Here is an 18,418-nt window from a genome sequence, read left to right as displayed (position 1 = left end):
AAGGTCCCACCTCTGAACACTGCCAGATTGGGGTTTAAGTTTCTTTCTTTTCTTTTTTTTTTTTTTTTGTTGAGACAGAGTCTCTCGCTCTGTCGTCCAGGCTGGAGTGCAGTGGCGCGATCTTGGCTCCCTGCAAGCTCTGCCTGCTGGGTTTATGCCATTCTCCTGCCTCAGCCTCCCAAGTAGCTGGGTCTACAGGCGCCCGCCACCATGCCCAGCTAATTTTTTTGTATTTTTAGTAGAGACGGGGTTTCACCATGTTAGCCAGCATGGTCTAGATCTCCTGACCTTGTCATCTGCCCACCTCGGCCTCCCAAAGTGCTGGGATTACAGGCGTGAGCCACCGCGCCTGGTGCGGATTAAGTTTCAACATGAGTTTTGAGGGGGACAAGTGTTGAAACTGTAGCACCTGACTAGGGAGACTTCTACAGTGGTGACCTGAACTGGGAGAGTGAGTGGCCTAGAGGAGGGAGGTGTGGGCAGTTCTGGGGCCTCTCCTCGGGGCCACTCAACTACCACTTGAATCAGTTTCCTTTCTCTCTCCACCCCGCCTGCTTCCCCTCTCTCTTCACTTAGCAATCATTTATTGAAACCTTGTCCCTCTTCTGAATCCCCCAGAATTTTGTTTGCATCTTCATGCCCCTTACCGGTGCCCAGGGGTGATAGCCAGACTATTTAACCTTGGGCACAGATTGCAGTACTTTCTGGAAGCCTCTACTGGTGCCCCAACACTAATTCTTTCCTTGCTGCATCCTAGGGGAGGTCCGGGAGTGCTGGGGGAGGGGCACTTACAGTGAGGGCTCCTGGGGCAGCAGCTACTTCCCCGCCTGTGTGGAAGGACTCACTATTTTAACAGCTGGGCAGCCATGCCAGTGAGAAGTGGCTGGTTTGAAAGCATTCAGGGCGGGGCTGGGGTAGACTGTTCTTCCCTTCCATCCTTCCCCCACCCCTACTAACCCTCAGGGGCTTTTCAGTGGGCCTTTTGCAGAGTGAATGTTGCATTGATTTGTTGTGGAGGGCGACTGCTCTGGGCTGGTGTGGTTGTTCAGGACCTGCTGCCCTGTACCCCGAGGTCCCGCCAGACCACCTGTGCCACACTCACTCTATTTGCTCTGAAGCATTTTTTTTGGTTTTGTTTTTTCTGAGAGCAATCAGGTTTATAGGCTTTGGAAAGTGTGCAAATATTTGATTTTAATTAAGGAAGTCTGGAATGGGGAATAGAAAAAGGTTACTTCTCGTTTACTATTTCTGGGGGGTGGGGGAGGATGTGGTACCTCCAGCCACATGGTGGGTCACCATTGTCTCCAGGGTGCACCAGGCACCCAAGAGGAATGGCAAGCGAGAGGCAGTGGGTCACCGGCTCAGGGAACCCGGGGGATTTTAAGAGGGTGCATAAGGCAAGAGGGTGAGCAGTGTGGAGCTTTCCCCGGCCAGGACGGAGCATAGAGAGGTCATGAGAAAGACCTGCCTCCTGGATAGTGGCACCTACTGCCTGTTAGTACTTGCTGCCAGCCGCTGTGGTGCCCATCCCATCCGCTGGATGATCTCACCTAATCCTCACCACAACCCTTAGTGGTAAATATTATCAGTCCCACTTTACAGCAGAGGAAACTGAGCCCAGAGAGGTTAAGAAACTTGTCCCAGATCACCCAGCTACTGAGTGGCAACCTTGGTGTGTCAGGCTTCAAAGCTGTGCTAAGAACCACCACTCCGGAGTGCTGGAGGGCATTCCTAGAGGACCCAGGACTATTTTGAGGAGGGCAGGTGGGGTCCCATGAATTAAAGCCCTAGCGTGTGCAATGAATGAAGTGTTATCCTGACTGGTGGGGCCTGCCTGTTTTCTGTAAGACGGAGGAAAAAAGGTGTTGGGGGAGGGCAGGGCAGTGGCCGCATCCTGGGGTACAGGGAGGAGAATGAGCCCTGGAGCCCAGTGTTCCCATGCCAGCCCTGCCTCCAGCATCATGTGGCCTTGGGTGACTCATCCCGTCTCTCTGAGCCGGCTTCCTTCCCAGTGAGATGAGGGTAGCAACCACAGTAACAGCAGTGACTGTGGGCTTCCTAAGTGCCAGGTGCATGGATTAGGCCTCCCGCACTTGGATGCTCAGTGGATGGGGAAGAGGGCCTCCCTGCCAGCCCTGATGGGGAGACACTGGATGGGGAGGTCCTGGGCAACTGGAAAGTGCTCAGCCATCTGCAAGGAGAGGGAAGCAGCTCGTGTCCCAGGTCTGGCTTCAGGCCCCTGCAGCCCTCTGACTGTTGTCCCTGCAGCCAGAGAGAGGCAGGGGACTTTTAAGGATAGGACTTCTTGCCACAGCCCTAAATAGTGCTTCTCTCTGCTGGTGGGCGGTGCTCCCCGCCTTGGCGGCTCAGCAGGATCACCTCCTCAGGCATTCAGAGGAAAAATACAGAGGCCCCAGCTGTGCAGCACCGTCACCTGGGAGCTGTCTGTAAACCCTGATCTCCGATTCTGGGGAACAATATTTTAAAAAGCTCCCCGGTGATTCCAGTCAGAGGCTGGCTTCTCCTAGGACCTGCTGCGGGTTCCTGCCAATTGGATGTATTCATTAGGGCCTGGGAGGAGCCCCGGAGAAAATCGGCTTTATGGGGCAGCGCTTCGGCCTCTTGTGCCCAGTCCCGCACCCCGCGGGAGAGAGGGCTGCGTCCTCTGCAGGCCTCGGCGGAGCCCGGCGATGCGCAGGACGTGCTCCCGGGCGGTCCCCGGTGTCGCTGCATCCCCGAGTCCCCAGCTTCCCCGCATCCCCGTGGCTGGTGCAGAGCGCACGTGAGCCCTGCCTCCTCCCTGCTCTGGGACTGGCCTGGATCCCTCCCTCCCTGCCCTGGATCCCTTCCTGCCGGTGGGGCTGTGTGCAGCCACGCTCAGGGTGGCCTGGCACAGTAACTCCCACCCAGTGCCTGCTGCCCAATGGTGTCTTCTTATTTAAAATTTTTTTTTGTTGTTAATTTAGCAGGGTATTTTTTTTTTATTTATATATTTTTTAACGGAGACAGGATCTTGCTGTGTTGTCCAGGCTGGTCTTGAGCTCCTGGGCTCAAACGATCCTCTGTCCTCTGCCTCCCAAAATGCTGGGATTACAGGCATGAGCCACTTCCAAGGGTATTTTTTTTTTTTAACAGCTCCACTAAGGTATAATTGGTATACGAAAAAAATTGCACATATTTAATGTATACATTTTGGAGAGTTGGACATGCCTGTTTGTACCTAGACTGTGTTGACTGCAGTACTTTCTGAAGTGGGTTGGTGACAGCCAGCTGAAGGCCTGGGGACAGAAATTAAGATGTGGTGAGCCCAGCTGGACAGCCATGACGATTTCGAATGAGAATTTAAAACAGGCAAGGGTTTTAGAGATCTGCTGGAAATGATGTTCATGCATTTGCTTTTTTGGTTCAGAATCAGATTTTTCTCACATTTGTTACATGTATTTGGTTTGGTTGTGTCTAGAGAAATACTATTTCTTGACATTCTGCTATTGGCCAGTCACTTCACTTTCCATACATTGTTGCAAAGTAAGTTTGTGAGGATTACAGATGAAGAAACAAGATTCCTTAAGAAGTGCTGTGTTGGTAAATGAGTCAGGATTTGGATCAAGGTCTGTCTGGCTTTAAAGTTCATCCCTGTGTGCAGTGATGGCACACTAATTCCATAAATGGAAAACCAGAATGGAATTGTCCAACAGAGTAGCCGCTAGCCACGTGGGGCTATTTATGTTTCGGTTAATGAAAATTAAATCAAATAAAAAATTCAGTTCCTCAGTTGCAGTAGCCAGAGTTCAAGTGCTCAGTAACCACATGTGGCCTGAGCTAAGGTATTGGACAATGCAGATAGAAATCATCTTCATCGAGGCAGAAGGTTCTATTGGACAGGGCTGAGCTGACAGGACTACATGGCACAGACAGGGCTCTGGGGCCTGGGCTGGGTGTTGGAGGATGGTTAGAGAAGGGGAAAGTGTGACCAGGCTGTCTGATTCTGTTAATGTCACTACCAGTGGCCAGCCATCTTGGTTGAGGGGTTTCCTAGGACTTGGGACTTGCATTGCTAAAGCTGGGAAAATTCCCTGGCCAATGGGGATAAGTTGGTCACGCTCTTCACTACACACAGTATCTATGTGGATGTCATTACTGCACTCAGTACCAGGACACAAAAAGGAATGCCCACTCGAGCTACTCTCAGTCCAGTGGGGAAGCTAGGTGAATATATGATGGCATCCTTCACCTATAGCGTGAGGAGTGCTCTGAGAGAAGGGGACAGGGGTTGGGTGGACCAGCAGGGTCTCCCATCTGGACAGCCGGCTCCCTGAACTGAGACCCAAAGCCCGGGAAGCAGTTCAGCAGGTGAAGGGCTTTGGAAATGGGGGGAAGCTAAGTCAGGAAGCTTGGTCCTGGTCCTGCTCTGCTGTGATCCTACTCTCAGGCCCCAGGCATGTTCTTTTCTTGCAGACTTTAGATTCCCTCACCTACAGAATCAGGGAGTTGAACCAGATACCCAGAAATAGTATTCTCTATCTCTGCAAATGTCAATTTCCAAGTAAATAGTGACATACCTTTAAAAGTGATACATCCTTACACTGAGGAAGTATTTGGTAATTAGTTCTCCATTGTTTCAGAAACATCATTTTTATCTTGCTCATCTATTAGTGAGCTCCTCTCCATGTCTCCACTTAAAAAAGAGGTGGGGCTGGGGCCAGGCACAGTGGCTCACACCTGTAATCCCAGCGCTTTGGGCGGCTGAGGTTGGCAGATCTTTTGAGTCCAGGAGTTCAATACCAGCCTGGCCAACATGGGGAAACCCCATCTTTACCAACCAGCCAACAAACAAACAAAAATTAGCAGGGCATGGTGGCATGTGCCTATAGTTCCAGCCATTCTGAAGGCTGAGGTGGGAGGATGGCCTGAGCCCAGGAGGTGGAGGTTGCAGCGAGCTGAGATTGCACCACTGCACTCCAGCCTGAGCGACAGAGCCAGACCCTGTCTTGAAAAAAAGGTGGGGGGCGGGGAGCTAACTCTACCTCTCAGTTTAACTGAGGTAGTATTGGGATCTGGTTTTTCAGTACACAAAATAGTTTGTTTCCTTCTTCCCTTATCTCCTTCCCATCTTCATATTATGTTGTTTTGTTGTTTGTCTTATGAGTGTGTGTGTGTGTGTGTGTGTTTGAGATAATGTCTCACTCTGTTACACAGGCTGGAGTGCAGTTGTGCCACCTCTGCTCACTGCAACCTCCACCCCTCAGGTTCAAGAGATCCTCCCACCTCAGCCTCCTGAGTAGCTGGAACAACAGGTGTGCACCACCACGACCAGCCAATTTTTTTTGTATTTTTGGTGGAGATGGGATTTCACTATGTTGCCCAGGCCGGTCTTGAACTCCTGAGCTCAACTGATCCGTTCGCCTTGGCCTCCCAAAGTGCAGGGATTACAGGTGTGAGCCACTGTGCCTGACCTCACACTGGGTTTTTTTTTTTGTTTTTTTTTTTTTGAGACGGAGTCTCACTCTGTGGCCCAGGCTGGAGTGCAGTGGCGCAATCTTGGCTTACTGCCTTACAACCTCTGCCTCCCAGGTTCAAGCGATTCTCCTGCCTCAGCCTCCCGAGTACCTGGGATTACAGGCGTGAGCCCCCTGCTCCCAGCGCATATCTTTTATTAAATCAGTAGTGTGCTGAACTGGGCTTCTTGAAGAACAAGACTACATATTAAAGTACACAGTAATAATTAATGTTACTGGTTTAAACAGATGATTGGCTTAAAGCATCAAAAAACTTCTTTTGAACATTTTATCAACATGTTAAGCACCATACTATTTAGTTGTCTTCTCCCACCCCAAAAATAAGATTTCTTGAAGGCAGATTTATCACTTGGACATAGACGTGCAAGTACTTCGATGTTTTTTTTTTTTTTTTTTTTTTTTTGAGATGTTGTCTTGCCCTGTCGCCCGGGCTGGAGTGCAATGGTGCAATCTTGGCTCACTGCAACCTCCTTCCCTGGCCCATTGAAAACAATTTTAACTATGTAAGCAATAGATCATGATACTATGGAAAAATGAAGATGTGTGTCTTAAGCTGTGATCAGCCTATGCCAGGAGAATGGTAGGCAAAATGTAGAAACTGTGTTTTTATTTTTATCATGCATCAGAATTTGTTCTGAAAAATGGTTCATATTTCCAGGAGAGAATGAGTTTAAAGGGAAATGATAGTTTTATATTTTATTTTATTTTATCTTTTGAGACAGAGTCTTGCTCTTGTCACCCAGGTTGGAGTGCAATGGCATGATCTTGGCTCATTGCAACCTCCGCATCTTGGCTTCAAGCAATTCTCCTGCCTCAACCTCCTGAATAGCTGGGATTACAGGCGCCTGCCACCATGCCAGGCCAATTTTTTTTTTTTTTTGTATTATTAGTAGAGACTGGGTTTCACCATGTTGGCCAGGCTGGTTTCAAACTCCTGACTTCAGGTGATCTGCCTGCCTTGGCCTCCCAAAGTGCTGGGATTACAGGCTTGTACCACCATGGCCAGCTGGGAAATGATAATTAATAGACCCTTCTGCTGTTTATTATCTTTGAAAGAGAATGGCCCAGTATTATAGCAGTATCTCCCCGGATCTTGGGCTCCAGTTCTGGGCGAAAGGTGTACTCTGGGTGCTGTTCCCACTTATCCTTCCAAAAGAAGTTTCCAGCTAATAGTGGTTCAACCTAAAAGGTTATAGTCTCAGAGAACACAGTTTGTGAATAAAAGAAGCTCTAGTAGGCTTTATTCCTTATGTTAGCATAGCAAAATGTTTGAAATTAATCTCTGCTACTGTTGACAGAAAATCCAAGCCAGAGAATGTTTATCAGCTTGTGGTGGAACCAAGAATCAGTTATTTCCAAAGCACCCCAAAACGTGTATGGGATTTGCATCTTGGTAGTAAACATGCATTGAAAATCAGAAGTACTTTGTGTTTTCCTGGTATTAGGATGGTAAAACATTGATATTTATTTATTTATTTATTTATTTTGAGACAGAGTCTCTCTCTGTCACCTAGGCTGGAGTGCAGTGGCACGATCTCCGCTCGCTGCAGCCTCTGCCTCCCGGGTTCAAGCGATTCTGCTGCCTCAGCCTCCTGAGTAGCTGGGATTACAGGCGCACACCAGCTAATTTTTTTTGGTATTTTTAGTATGAGATGCGGTTTCACTATGTTGGCCAGGTTTGGTCTCGAACTCCTAGCCTCAAGTGGTCTGCCTGCCTCGGCCTCCCGAAGTGCTTGGATTACAGATGTGAGCCACTGCACCCGGCTAACATTGATATATTTTTAAAAATGTGTGTGCGTGCGTGTGTGTGTGTGTGTGTGCACGCACTTAGCTGATTAGCACTAGCCATGAATAGGAAATTCAACACCTGTGAATGTATTTCAAAGGACACCCCCTAACCCCACTGTATTAGCATCTTTTCTGAACTGCATACTTGGGAAATAATAATAATAACACACATTGACAGAGCAATAGAGAACCTGGCTAATATGAAAGGACATGTTCTGAATGAATCGAGGGATACTTTAGAAAACTCTAGCACAGGGGAGGATTCCTCCAAATGCCTTCATTTTCGAGGTGCATCTTTTGTTCTGTATGATCCTAGAACATGCCTGGGGAGATGGTGCCCACAGTGCGAGGCTCGGGTCTCTAGGGCTTCTCTCTAAATCTGTTACCGTGGAGGTTTCAGACTTTGCGGTTTTTCCAACAAGTTCAAATCAACCAAGACAAATTGGAATCACTTTTGAAGCCTGCCCCACAGCCATCTCACAGTAGTCATTTAGTGCTTGACTGACCGAATATTAAATGGAAACATAAGAAAGTTTTATTATTCAGGTAATCTGATTGTCTAGCTATATAACACGCTATAGATAATTCGATTAAGAGGATCAAAACTACAATTAGACTGGGCATGGTGGCCCTCTGTGGCTTTGGGAAGCCTAGATGGGAGGATTGTTAAGGCCAGGAGTTCAAGATTGACCTGGGCACAATGCAAGACCTCGTCTCTACATAAAATAAAAATAATTAGGCATGGTGGCACATGCCTGTACGACTGAGTAGTACCCCAGCTTCTTGGGAGCTTAAGGCAGAAGGCTCGGTTGAGCCCCAGGCCACAGTGAGATATGATGGTGCCACTGCACTCCAGCCTAGGTGACAGAGCAAGATTCTATTAAAAATAAATATATCAATAAAATTAATACTTCTACTACTGCTAATACAAGATGTCCACCCTCAAGGTGCTTATGATCTCATTGAAAGAGTGAGGACAAATATTGGGTGATAATACCAAATGATATAGGATGGGAATTGGCCTGTGTGTGATCATTTTGTACCTTATTATTGACATTTACATACAGAGGTGTGCACATCATTATTATTTTTGCCTGGGTGTCGAGTCCAGTTGATTTAAAACATGAAATGGCAGACTTTGGGAACTGGATGGCCTTAGGAAGTGAAGCATAGCAGAGTTCATGTATGAGCCATACAGAGGTCTACTGTGAACGAACTTCCCACATACCTGTTAGATGCCTTCTCTGTCTGGACAATACAAGAAAAGATGACTGGACTGGGGCAGTTTGTGCCAGCAAGGCAAGACATTTGGAAATGGCCTTAATAAAACTTCTTTGTTCTGGCCGGGCACGATGGTTCACACCTGTAATTCTAGCACTTTGGGAGGCCGAGGCGGGTGGATCACTTGAGGTCAGGTGTTCCAGACCAGCCTGGCCAACATGGTGAAACCCCATCTCCACTAAAAATACAAAAATTAGCTGCACATGGTGGCACATGCCTGTAATCCCAGCTACTTGGGAGGCTGAGGCAGGAGGATCACTTGAACCCGGGAGGCGGAGGTTGCAGTGAGCAGAGATCGCGCCACTGCACTCCAGCCTAGGCGACAGAGCCAGACTCTGTCTCAAAAAAAAAAACCAAAAACACACAAACTGATGCAGAAATTCTATTTCTTTTTTTCAAACAAATGTTTGGCTTCTCAGAACTGAAGGGTAATGTAAACATTAAGAATCACCTTCCAAATTCACACTCAGAGAGGCAGCTGTAGGGAGAAGTTGGAAGGAAAAACCACTTATAACTAATTGCAGTATTAGCCTCTCCAGGTAACTATGGGAACAGCTGAGCAGGGCCCTCTTGAATGCGGAGATAAGTTTACCTGTGTAATGACTGCATTTAGTTTTTTCCCAGGAAATTATAAAAAAGGATTGCTTTGCTTAAAGGTCTGTTTTCATAAGTTTGTTAAACATTGCCCTAATTTTTTATGTTATTGCTAACTGGTCCTAATAATGTGAAATACATTTCAGTCTAGTTTAGAAAAACGGTCATGAATTCTGAATTAAAATAATTCCGAATATCCATTATTATAAATAAATATAAATATTATTATTATTATAAATAGCGAATGTTTATTGCATATTTATTCCCCCACTGTACTGGGGGAAAGTTTTATTAAATAAAGCGATAAATGGTTGTTAGAAATATTACAGAGCTCTTGTAATTGAACAGGATTATAGCTATAAGTTTATAATTTTATTAACAAGGGATAGAATGAATCATAGTAAAGGAAAAAACAAGTGATAAACAAGCCAATAAAATAACAAGGTGAATCCACTGAGGGGAGGGAGTAATTATTTAAATTATTATTTTTTGTTTAATTAACATTTATTGTCTTCTGGGTAACAGGTACTGTTAGGGACTTTTACATCTGCTATTTTATTTAATTACAAGAGTTCTTCATTTCCAGATAAGATTTCCCATGGGTTTCCTTTGACTAATGAGTTATCTTAGCCTGGTGCTTCTCAGTCCCAGCTGCACATGAATATCACCTGGGGAGCTTTGGCGCAATATGGCACGGGGGTGTATCCCCAGAGAGTCTGTTTAATTATGCAGGGTGGGGACCCTGCTGCAGTATTTTTAAACTCTGGCCAAACCCGAGATGTCATTTCTCCTGCAGGAAAAATACAGCAGTAAGCAACTGCTGCAAACTTCGGCAGTAGAGCATGCTGTGCCAGGTGGAATAAGCAAAACACCTGTTTTCCTTTGTTTCCTATTAAGTGGGATGTGGAAAGTGTCAGAATAATTATGGAATGAAGCAGGCTAGAAAATGTAGCTTTAAAAGTCTCAAACTCAGAAGTTCCAGGTGCTCTTAATTTGTAGCCTAGGTTTTGCTCTGTGGCGTTTATCAGAAGCATTGTGCCAGTGACTTGCATAATAAAAGTTTTTGTCTTTTTTATTTTTTAAGATAAAAGGAAACTATTTAACAATGTTTTTATACTAAAGGTAATGTGTTTTAATGAAATACATACATATGTCCAGAGTACAGAACTGTGGATAAAAAAGTTTAGGAGGACACAGAATTGTAAGGAATTCTTTCTTTTGGTGGAGGGATTATGGGTAGACGTGTCTTCCTTAAAAATCATCTGTTCCGGGTGTGGTGGCTTACGCCTGTAATCCCAGCACTTTGGGAGGCCGAGGTGGGAGGATCGCTTGAGGTTACGAGTTTGAGACCAGCCTGGCCAATATGGTGAAACCCTGTCTCTACTAAAAACACAAAAATTAGCCGGGCATGCTGGCAGGTGCCTGTAGTCCCAGCTACTTGGGAGGCTGAGACAGAAGAATCTCTCGAACTCGGGAAGCAGAGGTTGCAGTGAGCTGAGATCGCACCACTGCACTCCAGCCTGGGTGACAGAGCGAGATTCTGTCTCAAAAAAAAAAAAAAAAAAAAAAAAAATTAGCTGGGTATGGTGGCGCGTGCCTGTGGTCACAGCTACTTGGGGGACTGAGGCAGGAGGAGCACTTTGAGCCCAGGAGGTTGAGGCTACAGTAAGCCATGTTTGAGCCACTGTACTCCAGTCTGGGCAACAAAGTGAGACCCTGTTTCAAGTTTAGTAAAGTAAGACCCTGTTTCAAGTTCTAGTAAAGTTGTTTAATAGCAAAACATTTTTAAATAGCAAAACATTTTTAAAAACCAGGAAGGAACTAAGTGGTTTGGGAGGCTCAATTGTTTAAAAAATTGTTATAGCCTTAGATCACATAATAGAGAATTAACTTTAAAAATGATCCATAATCAAAAATATACCCAATCCCTAAAACAATTCCTGGTCACCTTTGTAAATAGATTTGCTTCAGCGGGAGCTTTTAGTGCTGCCTGGAGCATCCCAGGAGTCATGAAAGTGTGGTGACATTGGGCAGAGAAAGGAAAGCTTCCATTCGATTTGCCAACATTAAGGGTTTTCCTCTTAAAATAAGCAACGTTTCTGGTAGGGGTGATAGATAGGCTTCCATTTTAAGCAATGTTTTGCTCCTTTAAAAAACTTTTTCACATTTTCTGAGAGACCTTGGGCAAGTCAAATCATTCTTTTGGGCCTGAGGTTCTTTGCTGATAAAATGAGGGAATTAGAGTAACATAGCTGTCGTTGTGCAGGTTGGGATTCACAGGGCAGCGTCTCCTAGAGCATGCTGGGGGAGGAGTGTTGGGTTGGCTTGATTCTGGGTCTCCTGCTTTGGCCTCAGACAAGCTGCCCTGTGGGTGAGCTCCGGGCAGGGCTCATTTGCAGGGAGGGGAATCAGTTTGGTTCCACCTGCATTTGGGGGATCTACTAGACATCAGGCATAGTACCAGGTGTGGGGGACACTAGGATGACCAAAACCTAGCATGAGCCCTCAGGTAGCTTAAAGCCTAAAGTCTCTTGGAGGAGATGGATAAAGACACAGAGAAATCCAGCATTTCTCAGCTAGGTCAGGGACTGGGTGGGAGAAAGGAGGGAGTTTGTTAGAAGGCTAGTTGGGTATAGGAGCCCTGGGTGTTTTTAGATTTTTATTTTTATAGAGACAGTTCCTCACTATGTTGCCCAGGCTGGATTTGAACTCCAAGGCTCAAGTGATCCTCCTTTCTCAGCCTCTAGACTAGCTAGGACTATAGGCAAGTATTTTCTAAAGAACTAAATGACAAATAGAGGACAGCTCCCTTCCCTGAGTCACTGTCTGGTCACTGCTGAGAGCAGAAGAGAGAGGAAGGAGCAGGAGCCCACATGAGGTGGTTGGGACTCCCCTTGTCCTCTGGAGCCGACTTCAGCATGCTAGTGAAAAGGCTGTTAGGGAAAGAGGACCTGGGCTCTCAGAAGAGGATAGACTCTGCCTTGAGGGCTGGGAGGGACCTTAGGGGGGCACCTAGCCCAGGCGGGTTACCCTGGCAAGCCTACCCCTGCATACCCAGGCCCATCCCTCTTCCACCTCCTATGCTTAACTGAATGGACCAGCAGTCTAACCTGCTGGCCTTTGCATGTGCCGAGAGCTCTGCTTGGATCCCTTCCTGCCTCTGGCCAATTCTAACTTAACTTTTACTTCTCAGCTTCAATGTCACCTCCTTGGGGAAGCCTTTCTTCGATTATCCATCATTTTCCATCCCCTGCTGAGTTAATTAAATACCCTTTTCAGGGATTGCCTCATCCCCTTTCCTTCAGAGCATTCATCTGCTTGTAATTGCTCCCTTAATCTTGGAGAGTTCCTAGGTGGCTGGGACGGTTTAATTCATGGAATTATTTCCATGGCCACAGTGCTTGGCACACAATAGGTGCTCAGTAGCTATTGAGTGAATGAGTGTCCTCACTTTATAACAGAAGTTAAATGACTCGCCCAAGTCAGACACTCCGAAAGACTGAGAAGGAATGAGACCCATGGTATGAGTCTGAAGAGGAGGCGAGATCTGGTTTCTAGAGCTGTAGTCAAGGCTTTCTGTCCATAGCTTGGAAACGAAAAGAAGCCACACTTGTTTAGAGGCCCACGTTACTTCTGTCAGTCACACTGTATGCCCTGGGTGTGCGGGTGTGTGTCTGAGAGATGTGGGTTGTGTGTGGGGTGTGTGCCTGGGATGTGTGTGGGGTGTGTGCATGGGATGTGTGTATGGTGTATGTGTGGTGTGTGTACATGGAATGAATGTGTGGTATGTGTGGAGTCTGTGTGTGTACATTTGAGGATATAGTTTGTGAGTATGCAGTATGCTTAGATGGTTCTTTTTTTTTGTTTTGTTTAGAGACAGGGTTGCTCTGTCACCCAGGCTGGAGCACAGTGCACATCATGGCTCACTGCAGCCTCGACCTCCTGGGCTCAGACGATCCTCCTGTCTCAGCCTGCCAAGTAGCTGGGACTACAGGCATGTACCACCATGCCTAGCTAATTTTTAAATTGTTTGTAGAGACGAGAGCTCCCTAAATTACTGGGCTCAAGTGATCCTCCCACCTCAGCCTCCTAAAATGTTGAGATTACGGGCGAGCCACCATGCCTGGCCTAGATGGTTCTTAAATCCTCTCCTTGGCCACTGAGCAGTTCTGTGATTATTATTTAAAAGGGAATGTTAAATCACAGTTATGCCATAACAAGGAGAACAACAGAAAGAAAACCTACACTGGCAAACTAAAAGAGAGTTGCAAAAGCAGCCGAAGTGGCTGAAATTATCAGCAGATAGGGTTCTCTCTGGACAATTAGACATGGCCCCTAAACCTTTTGTGAATAAAACAAGGCCGGTTAAGTGGCTTCCGGTAGTTTCAGCACCCAATGAAAAGCAAAGAGAAAACACTAAGACAGCTAAAGATTTAATCAGAATAAAGGCCAGAGAAAAAGTCATCCTGTTTCTCTTCCATTCAATAGTAAGATTGTCTAGACAGTGCAGACTTTGCTCTGATCTTCACACTAACTGCTGGCAAATGCATTAAAAAGGGATGTTAACTATGGTTTTATGAAAATTCTCTTTAATTCATCAGCTTTTGTTGCTGTAGGAGATTTTGGAGGGTGACAAGACTGGCGTAATGTGCCTGTTTGTGTTTCTTTCTCCGCAAAGTAGAAACCTGAAACAGGAAGTGATTCAAGGGACAGAATGACTAAGACCATTTCAGACTCAAGTTGAACTGAGCATTTTGCTGGGACCAAGACTTGCTGCTGCCGCCAAAGGTCCCAATATCCTTTATACTGAATCTCCATGGATAGCCCTGGCCCCACCATATGCGCTCCTAAGGACAACACAGTCCAGCCAAACTGTCCTTCAGTCATAGGAGTTTGGTTTAGGTCTTTGTTCTTTACTTGCTATGCAACCTTCAGCAAATTATTCAACTTCTCTGAATCTCTATTTATGTGTAATACACCAGACTATTTTGAGCATTAAATGAGAAAACTGTTCGCAAAACAATTCAGTGATATCATGGACTGTACAAATGCGATCTGGGGCCGGGTGCGGTGGCTTATGCCTGTAATTCAGCACTTTGAGAGGCCGACACTGGTGGATCACTTGAGGTCAGGAGTTCGAGACCAGCCTGGCCAACATGATGAAATCCCGCCTCTACTAAAAATAAAAAAATTAGCCCGGCATGCTCGCTTGAACCTGGGAGGCGGAGGTTGCAGTGAGTCGAGATCGTGCCACTGCACTGCAGCCTGGGCGACAGAGCAAGACTATGTCTTAAAAAAACAAACAAACAATCAAACAAACAAATGCTATTTGGAGTTGTGCCTCTACTATGGGAAAAAAACAATAGCTAGGATTTACTGGGGGCTTTCTGTGTACTGAGGACTGTTGTAACTTGCTTAATTCTGGCTATAACTCTTTTACAGGAGAAGAAACTGAGGCCTGGAATTTGATTAACTCATTCAAGATTACCCAGTTGGTAAGTAACAGAGCTGGAATTTGACCATGGCCGTCTGGCTCCAGAGCCAGCACTCTTAACCACACTTCCTATGAGGAAAAGTTAAAGTGGATGGGAATGGCTACAAGATGGATTTCAGTTCCGTAGAAATAAGAACCTCCTACCTCTGTTGAAATCAGAATACGCATACATCCCTTCATTCATTCTATGAATATTCATTCACTCCATGAACCTACGAGGTTTTTAGGTCACAGTATTAGTTTAAATAAGAATTATAGGCTGGGCGCAGTGGCTCACACCTGTAATCCTAACGCTTTGGGAGGCTAAGGTGGGTAGATCCCTTGAAGTCAGGAGTTCAAGACCAGCCTGGCCAACATGGTGAAACCCTGTCTCTACTAAAAATATAAAATTTAGCCAGGCGTGCTCACTTGAACTCAGGAGGCGGAGGTTGCAGTGAGCTGAGATTGTGCCACTGCACTCCAGCCTGGGCGACAGAGCAAGACTGTCTTTAAAAAAATAAAAAAGAAAGAAAGAAGAACAAAATTTTGGAGGGAAGGAGACATTTCCAGCCTACCGTCATGAGTAATGACAATAATAGGTAATACTTTTTGAATAGTTACTATATGCAGACCCTGTGCTAAGAGCTTTTTAACTTGTTTACGCTTCACAGCAGCTCCCACAAAGTTGCAGTTCAAAGAAGATAAGTAACTTGCCCAGGGTCGCTCTGTTGGTAAGGGATAGAGTTTGTATTCACATTCAAGCAGTCTGGATTGAAAGTCAGTGCTCTTGCTGGGCGCGGTGGCTCACGCCTATAGTCCCAGCACTTTGGGAGGCCAAGTGGGGCAGATCATGAGGTCAGGAGATCCAGACCATCCTGGCTAACACAGTGAAACCCCCATCTCTATTAAAAATACGAAAAATGAGCCAGGCATGGTGGTCGGTGCCTGTAGTCCCAGCTGCTCGGGAGGCTGAGGCAGGAGAATGGCGTGAGCCCAGGAGGCGGAGCTTGGAGTGAGCCGAGATCACGCCACTGCACTCCAGCCTGGGCAACAGAGCGAGACTCCGTCTCAAAAAAAAAAAAAAAAAAAGAAAGTCAGTGCTCTTAACCAATGTGGTCTTGTCAACTGTCAACCCTATAAGGCCCTTCATGGAAAACCATTGACTCTTGGCGCCTGGGTGCCCTCTGTCTGTGACAGTGCACTTCCCTTTTCTGCTTCTTTTCTCCCCTGGTTTCCTAGACTCCCTACTACCCTCATTGGTGAGGCTTAACCATAGGATAGGGACCTGTGGCAAAATACTTGCAGCCATCTCTACTTAGGCATACTTTCAACTTTTATTTTAATCGGACTATCTTACTTGCTGTAAAATGGACAAATCTTAATCTTAATCATACAACGTGGTGAAATTTTAATATGTTATACCCATCTAACCATCACCCAAATCAGCATATACAATATTTCTAGAAAGTTCCCTCATGACCCTTTGCACTTAGTATTACACCAGAGATAAGCACTATTCTGACGTCTGTCATCATAGATTCATGCTTCTACCTTAGCCATATACAAATATACTTGCTCAACAAAAACAAAAGGATAAAAACACCACTTTAAATAGTGTGGGTGATCCTATCATTCCACCCAGTGAGCGTCTCTCTTGGAGTGGGTGTGAATGGCAGACGTGGATCTGCTCTTCCGTCTGTTGGTCTTTGTTCTCATGGCTTCTTAGGATGTGAGCATCTTGTGCCACCAAGTATATTTCTCATATTTACGGATTTTAATTATCACACAACATGGCCCTTAAATCTAAGCCAGTTATTACATATGGTGCTCAACCCTAAGAAACCAAATCCAGTGCTGAAGGAAAGACTGGCTGTGTTGGACTTCATGAAAGATGGTTTGTTTGTCTCCAACCTGAGACCTTATTGTGGGATTTTTCAAGGGGAATTTTGGCTTCTTTCAATTTTCATGCTGGCTTTAGAAGCTAACCCTTGAGTAGATACAATTTTAATGGGGGCAGAACTCAAGTGTGAATAAGTGGTTATATTAAATTTAGTGACCTGGAATACTTCTGGCAACGTGGTGGACTAAGCTGACTTGTGTGAGTCCTTCCTGCTATGAATACAGAATTGATGGAAATATAAGAATTTTATCTAGGGGAGCGCGGAAGAAAGGGAAACCTGCAAATGTCACAAATGAGGATAGGCTGGCCGCGGTGGCTCATGCCTGTAATCCCAGCACTTTGGGAGGCGGAGGTGGGCAGATCACTTGAGGTCAAGAGTTCCAGACCAGCCTGGCCAACACAGTGAAACCTTGTTCTACTAAAAATACAAAAATTAGCCTGGTGTGGTGGCACGTGCCTGTAATCCCAGCTACTCAGGAAGCTGAGGCAGGAGAATTGCCTGAACCTGGGAGGGGAAAGTTGCAGTGAGCAGAGATCACGCCACTACACTCCAGCCTGGATGACAGAGCAAGACTCCACCTCAAAAAAAAAAAAAAAAAAAAAAAAAAGGTGGATAAATTTAAGCTAAATGGTGGCATGTGAGCTGAAGCCATGACTACTCCTGGGGCTTTTGCACAGAAGCTACAGAGCCTGGGGGCTCAAGGTGGAACTGAGTGCTCTGGAGCCTTGAAGGTCTGACTTTTTCATGAAAAGGGGCTAGAAAAACTTCGATACTTGGAGAAATAGACAGGAAGCTTGCCTTGACTGGAAAAAAGTTACCAGCAAGAACTTAAACGCATGGGATTATACCATATGTGGTTGTGGAATCTGTATTTTTATTACTTATGAAGTATGAGAGCCTTCAACCTGAAAAATTAACATAAAACTGGTCTAGTACCATGGAAACCTCTACTGCAAACACAAAGTCATTCCATAGGCATATTTTAACAACCCATACCTAACAGCACTCCCACAGTAAGAATGACCTCTGAGGATGAGTTCACAATGAAAAACTATAAACTATTCAGGAAACCATTCCAAGTTGGAAATAATACAGTCATTTAAAAGAAACTATAAAAATGGTATATTTAAAATTATTAAGATGTCTTAGTTTGGGTTTACAAGGAAAAAGAAATAAAATGATTAAGAACTAAAGATAAGGCCGGGCGCGGTGGCTCAAGCCTGTAACCCCAGCACTTTGGGAGGCCGAGACGGGCGGATCACGAGGTCAGGAGATTGAGACCATCCTGGCGAACATGGTGAAACCCCATCTCTACTAAAAAAAAAAAAAATACAAAAAAAAAACACAAAAAAACTAGAGATAACATAAAAAATGTAAAGAAAGATGGAAAAAGAATAGGTTGACTTGAAGAGCAGTTGAATTGAAAGGAAAAATAATCATTAAAATTGAAATCCAACAAAAGAGTTAAGTGACAGATTAGGCATAGCTAAAGAGAGAATTAATGAGATGGAAGATAATGACAGTTAAAATTTGTTAAGTGCATAGTAAATGCCATTGTTCTGTGTACTTTATTTGCATTAACTCATTTACTCCTTAGAACAAAATTATGAGGAGGCATTATTATGATCATCTGAATTTTATAGACAAAGAAACTAAATAGCAGTTTAAGCCACTAGCTCATGGTCACATAGCTGGTAAGTGATGGATCTGGGATTTGACTCCAGGCTATCTCAGGTAGCCTTGAGTCTGTGTTTGCAAGTATTATACTATGGGAAATCATCAAGAGTAGGCACTAAGTGATAAAGAGATGGGTATATGAAATAATGGTGAAGAAGTATCAATGGCACTACTTACGTCTACATAGA

At 45.3% G+C, this 18,418-nt stretch overlaps 1 protein-coding gene across 19 annotated transcripts in view; it reads left to right on the top strand.

Annotated features, from left to right (window-relative positions):
• CYRIB (CYFIP related Rac1 interactor B) overlaps window positions 1-18,418 on the top strand; it is a 172,286-nt gene that overhangs the window by 30,793 nt on the left and 123,075 nt on the right. For 16 of the 19 annotated variants that reach the window (XM_038000122.2, XM_038000146.2, XM_038000132.2 and 13 more), the window contains exon 2: window positions 14,622-14,674. The exons of the other annotated variants lie outside the window; for them this stretch is intronic. In XM_038000122.2, coding sequence (XP_037856050.1) covers window positions 14,622-14,674 — 53 coding nt within the window. The remainder of the gene's footprint in view (window positions 1-14,621; window positions 14,675-18,418) is intronic. 19 annotated transcript variants of the gene reach the window in all.

Source organism: Chlorocebus sabaeus, chromosome 8 (assembly GCF_047675955.1).
Source record: "Chlorocebus sabaeus isolate Y175 chromosome 8, mChlSab1.0.hap1, whole genome shotgun sequence".
In the NCBI taxonomy this organism is placed as follows: domain Eukaryota; kingdom Metazoa; phylum Chordata; class Mammalia; order Primates; family Cercopithecidae; genus Chlorocebus; species Chlorocebus sabaeus.
The sequence above is the reverse complement of the archived record's forward strand: the minus strand, read 5'-3'. Positions and strand labels throughout refer to the sequence as shown.